This window comes from Pelobates fuscus, chromosome 3 (assembly GCF_036172605.1).
Source record: "Pelobates fuscus isolate aPelFus1 chromosome 3, aPelFus1.pri, whole genome shotgun sequence".
NCBI classification, from domain to species: Eukaryota; Metazoa; Chordata; class Amphibia; order Anura; family Pelobatidae; genus Pelobates; species Pelobates fuscus.
Genome location: NC_086319.1, coordinates 415,865,834 through 415,872,274, shown reverse-complemented (window position 1 = coordinate 415,872,274; position 6,441 = coordinate 415,865,834). Strand labels below are relative to the sequence as shown.

Genomic DNA, 6,441 nt, shown 5'->3' with positions numbered 1-6,441 from the left:
TCGGTAGTTTCTTTCTCCCAATCTCCATTCTCCTAACTAGTCGGGAAGTGGAAAGGGCAGCCATACAAGTTTCCTGGGTGTTCCTTGGTTTGCGTAGCCGACATAAGTGGTGTGTAGCATTCTATATACATAGTGTGAGTGGTGTGTAGCAGTCTATATACATAGTGTGAGTGGTGTGTAGCAGTCTATATACATAGTGTGAGTGGTATGAAGCAGTCTATTCACATAGTGTGAGTGGTGTGCAGCAGTCTATATACATAGTGTGAGTGTTGTGCAGCTGTCTATACACATAGTGTGAGAGGTTTGCAGTAGTGTACATACGTAGTGTGAATGGTGTGCAGTGGCTGATATTCATATTGTGATTGGTGCGCAACAGTATATATGTAAAGTGTGAGTGGTGTGCATTAGTCTATATATAATGTGAGTGGTGTGCAGGGGTATCTGTTCTCCCCTACCCCTTATGGTACTTCCATTACTTCCCTAATAGCGATTGTTGAATCCCAGTGGCCTGGGCTTGCTGACTGAATGTTTGGTTGCTTGCAGTGTGACTGCCACATTCAATGTTTCGGCAGCTGGATATAAGACTGTGCTACCAAGCTGCTCTCGTTATTCAGTTTCGGCAAGCAGTTGAGCGCTCAGTGTATTCAATTTGCTTTTAAATCTCACTGTAGTGGATAACCTGTTAGTGAATATACTGAACAGAAATCCCAGTGCTGCTACTCTCCACTCAGCTGAAGTGATTTGGAACCAGATATCACAACATTCTCTGAACTTTGTTGTAAATCTAATTTCCTACTGTATAGGAAATCCTAATGTGTCCTAATGTATACAATTATCCAGGAACCTCATCTTACATGGAATTTGCTATCTATTGCAATGGCTTTGATGGTAGAACTGATGATCAGAAGTAGTTTGAAAAGAAAACTAGAAACTCCTAAACTTTGTTTAATTCCTTTTTTGTAACCGTAATTAAAGGCATTATTTAACCAACTGATTGTCAGTATTATTTGCACATAATAGAATGACAGATATAAAACTGCTAAGCAGAGAAGGAATATGGTAACTGGGAATTGAAAGACTCAGTGAGTAAACAGTGATTGAACATAGAGAGATTACAGCCTGGTCATAAACAGAAAGGACTGACAATGAAGTATAATTCATAGTGGGTGAAAGAACATGGATGTGACTTCCTATCTGTTCGCAACCACACCGCCTGCAATAAATGAGAAACAAAATGAAGAAATTCAAAAAAATAATCAAACTATTGACCTATGGTGTTATGTCTATCAGAAGAATATATATATAATTATACACTGATCAGCCGCAACATTAAACCCACTGACAGGTGAAGCAAATAACACTGATTATATCATTACAGTGGCACATGTCAAGGGTGTGATAAATTAGGCAGCAAGTGAACTGTCAGTACTTTAATTTCATGTTCGAAAGCAGGAAAAATAGGCAAGGAAAAAGTATATGGCTGGGTCAGAACATCTGCAAAACGGCAAGTCTTTTGGAGTATTCCCAGTATGCAGTGGTTAGTACCTGCTAGTATGCAAGAAATAACAACCGTTGGATAGGTATCAGGGTCATGGGCGCTCAAGGCTCATTGATGCACGTGTGGAGCGAAGGCTTATCCGTCTGGACTGATCACTCAAAAGTGCTGAAAAACCTTATGCTGGCCATGATATAAAGGTGCCTAAACAAACATTTTGCTGCATAGGAGACTGCGTAACCACAGACAGGTCAGAGAACCCATGATGACTCCTATCCACACCTAAAAATGCCTTCAATGGACAAGCGCATCAGAACATTGTTTACCTGGGGAAGAGATGGCAGCAGGATGCAGTATGGGAATAAGGCAGGCCAGTGGAGGTAGAATGATGCTCTGAAATGTTCTGCTGTAAAACATTGGATCCTGGCCTGGCATTCATGTGGATGTTAGTATGACATGTACCACCTACCAGGAGATTGGTGCAGACCATGTACACCTCTTAAAGGCGATGGTGTTCTCTGGTGGCCATGGCCTCTTTCAGCAAGATAATGCACCTTGCCACACTGCAAAAATTGTTCAGGAATGGTTTGAGGAACATGATAAACAGTTCAAGGTGTTGCCATACTGTGCAAAGGGACCTATGAGACAGTTCAGCACCTAGTAGGAACAGCATACACGGAGAGACACAACCAAGTTGCTGGGATTGTGTACCAAAACATCTGCACAGAATATGGATTGGACCTGCCTAAGTCCAGATGGGAGATGCCACATAGGGCAGTTGAGAATGACAGAGCTAAGATCCTGTAGGTTCAAGATCCAGACAGACAAGCAAGTGCTGGACCCGACAGTGTGGTGGTAGACAAGGTACGGAAGACTGCAGTCATGGTGGATGTTGCAATGCCCAGTGACTATAACATCAGGAAGAAGGAACAAGAAAAGGTGGAGATATACCAAGGACTGAAAGAAGAACTAGAAAAGATGTGGAAAATGAAGGTAGTAATAGTCCCAGTTGTGATAGGAGCACTAGGGGCTGTGACTCCCAAGTTGGGGGAGTAGCTTCAACAGATTCCAGGTGGGACAGCTGAGATCACTGTCCAGAAGAGTGCAGTTCTAGGAACAGCTAAGATACTGAGCAGAACCCTCAAAATCCCAAGCCTTTTGTAGAGGACCCGATAATGAGGAATAAATACATACCACCCAGGAGGGGTGAGAAAATCTCTTGTTTAACACATTTAACAGATGGAAGTCTATGTGAATTTTTGTAGATAAATATTTTAAATTATTTTTTCCTAATAACTTGAGATCATTTGAAAAGCTTATCCAAAACCATTAAATCATGACCAATGTCAATCCAATCAAACAAGGTATCATTGCATACTGCGATACTCTGCATATTTTGTAATCTGATCTACTGGACTCATACAGCTGATATAATCTATAAAAAAAATGAATATATACATTCTTCAATCCTGATGAAATTCACAAACGATGGACTGAAACATTGATTGTATTTTTTATTTATTTTCTGTAATAAAGACTGGAACATCTTATACAAGACTGAGTGCAGCTATCTTTGTGGTGTGTGTGTATGTATGTGTGTGTGTATGTGTGTGTATGTGTATATATATATATATATGCAACACCCACTCTCCTAGACACCAAAAAGGTTCATGGTTGTTATAACACCAGATCCTATTCAGCCCCCAGAGATCTTAACTTTTTTTTCTGTGTGTCAAATACAGTCTTCTTCAAAGACTTGACATGAAAACTAGATCACACCTTTAGTGTTACAATTAATGGAATTTATGATTGGATAAGGCTGGCATGTGCCCCAATGATAGATATGAAAGGATAATGTAACTATATATGTATGTACTTTAATATTACATTGGATATACATTATATCATTTTAGAATTCATAAAAAAAACGTTGTTATACTTACCTGGTATAGAAATAGCTTTGGCTAAATTCAAATATACATGGTGAGATCAAACAATGCTGAGCGTTTTAATGTTTCTTCAGGTTGCTTTTTAGTCTACTTGTGGTCAATACAAACTACAAGACATATAGAAGTAATACCCTGGGCATATCTAATATTTGTGTGAGAATGTGTAAAAATATCTTGTTTCCACTGTGTTTTTCTTAGTCATGGATTGATATTCTTTCTTCATTTATACTTAAGTTGAAAATCAATTTTTAAAGTCCTGTATGGAACCCATACTGCTTTCCTTATTGATAACCTTGGAGTGGAAAAGTCTATGCATGCATTGGAAAACAAACAAACAAACAAAGTCCACACATGATGACATGCCTGGTCTTTATGGCCTCAATTTACTATTTTTAGATACGCTTTTTAAATAATTTAATATTTTTTTATAAACTTTTAAAATAGTGTAGTATTTTTTAAAAATGATTAAACATTTTAATATTTTAATATTTTGCAATATATTGAGATATATATATATATATATATATATATATATTATTTTTATTTTTTATTTTTTTCATATTTTGACATTTTGCAAATTAATTTTAAAATTCAATACGAAATTATTAGATAATTTAAAAAGCACATCCAAACATATAACATTGAGGTCTATGTGTAAATGTCACTATACTAACAATATTATTTGAGCAAGTACAATGATAATTGCTTCTATGGAAATGCTTCTATTAAATGTACATTTTTCTAACTTCATAATATATACATTTTAATAAGTTTACTTAAAGGTGACATGAACATCAATATATGGTTTGCTAAAACAGAAGGATTGCTGGGGATAGCTGGAATGTAAGGTGTTATTGAGAAAGCTCCTGTTCATTCTGTTTTCTACCTGCTTATCTATTCCTTAAGTGACACTTAAACAGGCACCTATAATGACCATTTCCATATCTCAAATAAGATATTGTCTTTCACTGTTTCAAATTATTTTAATATTAGAATTCACACTCCCAAAACCTGCTGAATAATTTTACAATGGCCAATCTGATTTCCTTGCTTCTAAGACTGTATATAAATTGGTTGATGAGAGGAGTCACCACTATGTAGACAAGAGATAGAACATTCTTTACTGTGAATGAGTTATCTGTTGAAGGGGTCATATAGATGAAGACAAGTGTTCCATAATATGTACAAACAACTATGAGGTGAGAGCTGCAGGTGGAAAAAGCTTTTTTCCTGCCAGTTCTAGATGGAATTTTGAGGATGGTGGATATAATCCTGATGTAACATATAATGATGAAAATGATGGGGAACACAAAAACTGGAAATGAGAGGATAAAATCGGTCATTTCTAGAAAGCTTGTATCTGAACAAGAGAGCTGAAGCACTGGAGCAAGATCACAGACAAAGTGGTCGATAATGTTATAGCCACAGAATGGCAGCTCACTCAACCATATTCCTTCAATTACTGGTAATAAGAAGCTTGTTAACCAAGACCAGACAACCAGGTGGAGACAATGTCTTTGGGACATGATTGATGAGTAATGCAATGGACTGCAAATGGCTAAATAGCGATCATATGACATGACTGTTAGAAGGAGGCATTCTGCAAAAGTAGATACCCAATATATATAATATTGTGTGATGCAGTTATTTGTAGAGATGATCACCCCTCCATGAAATATAATAACCAACATATTGGGTGTAATGTTTGCAGTGAATACAATTTCAGAAAAATAAAAATTTCCGAGGAAGAAGTACATGGGAGAATGAAGATGGACATTGAAGTAAAATGCAAAAATAATCAATAGGTTTCCAACCAATGTTACTAGGTAAATAAGAAGCAGGAAAAGGAAGATCAAGAACCTTCCTGTGTAAATGTTGCTGAAGGCCAGGAGAATAAATTCATGGATCACTGTCTGGTTCTCTAAACTCATTGCCTGTAGAATAATGAAAAGAGACAAATGTAACCGATCTAAAAGTTCATGTGTACACAGTGTAACACCATCATGGCCCAGAGTGGAGGGGCTACTGGCATGACTTCCTTGTTGTCTATGCTCTTGGAATATGAGAGGATCCTGTTTTCAGGAAAGAAGGAGCAGTAGCTTTTAAACATTTGGATTCTCGTAAGACTTGATGATTGTAACCGCTTAATTTAACAAACTACCTTATATTTATTAAAAATGTCTGGGAGACAAAGAGGTTGTGCTTTAAAATAAAAAAAAAAACAGTTCAGGGAACTAAAGTTTATACATTACTCAATTCATTCATTTTTATCAGTGTAAGTAGGACATGGTTCAATTCTGTATGATGTAGGCAAAAAAGGATTAATTATAAATAAATATATATATATATATAAACCTTTCTCTTACCAAAAATTCTCAAATGTTCAAATGCAATGCCAGCCAGTTCGATATAGGTACATTATGTGCAATCAGATATATCTATTAGACATTTTCTTTTCAAAAACCTTGTTAAGTTTTTTTCCGTCACTCATAATTTACAGACATCACAAAAGGAGCTGACATTCTGTAATACACCCTATTTACTGTTCCAGTCAGCTTTTTTAGCCCACAGAACAAACTATGGGGAATTCTTCGACGAGTGGATAGAAATAACAAGTCACCTCTGTTAAAAACACAAAAAGAGTCAAATTGGAAGCCAAGGGATTACACAATGCACTCATTATATAGTGTTCAATAAGAGCAATATTGTGTTGTTACGGTACTGGCACAACACTGTGCAACTGTATATAAATATTTCTCATAGTCCACCGGAACAGACCCACAGCTTATTTACGAAAGTGAGAATTAAAAGTGAATACAAAGTGAGTGAAATTAAAATGAAAAGCTAAAACTACCGAATTGGAAAAAATTCTAAGTTAGCTACTCTGTCTTAAAATGTGAAATGCACTTTGGATTCCTATAAGACACTGAGTCGATCTATTAAAATGGCTAAATATTGGCTAAATGGCTAAATATTATCTTAAAAATAATGATAAAA

The 6,441-nt window shown here is 36.3% G+C and overlaps 1 protein-coding gene across 1 annotated transcript; it reads right to left on the bottom strand.

The window, feature by feature from the left end:
* Positions 1-4,433: 4,433 nt before the first annotated feature.
* LOC134602067 (olfactory receptor 1468-like) lies at positions 4,434-5,375 on the bottom strand. Its single transcript, XM_063446565.1, has one exon. It carries the CDS (start codon positions 5,373-5,375, stop codon positions 4,434-4,436), a length of 942 nt encoding a protein of 313 aa, XP_063302635.1.
* Between the last annotated feature and the right edge of the window lie 1,066 nt (positions 5,376-6,441).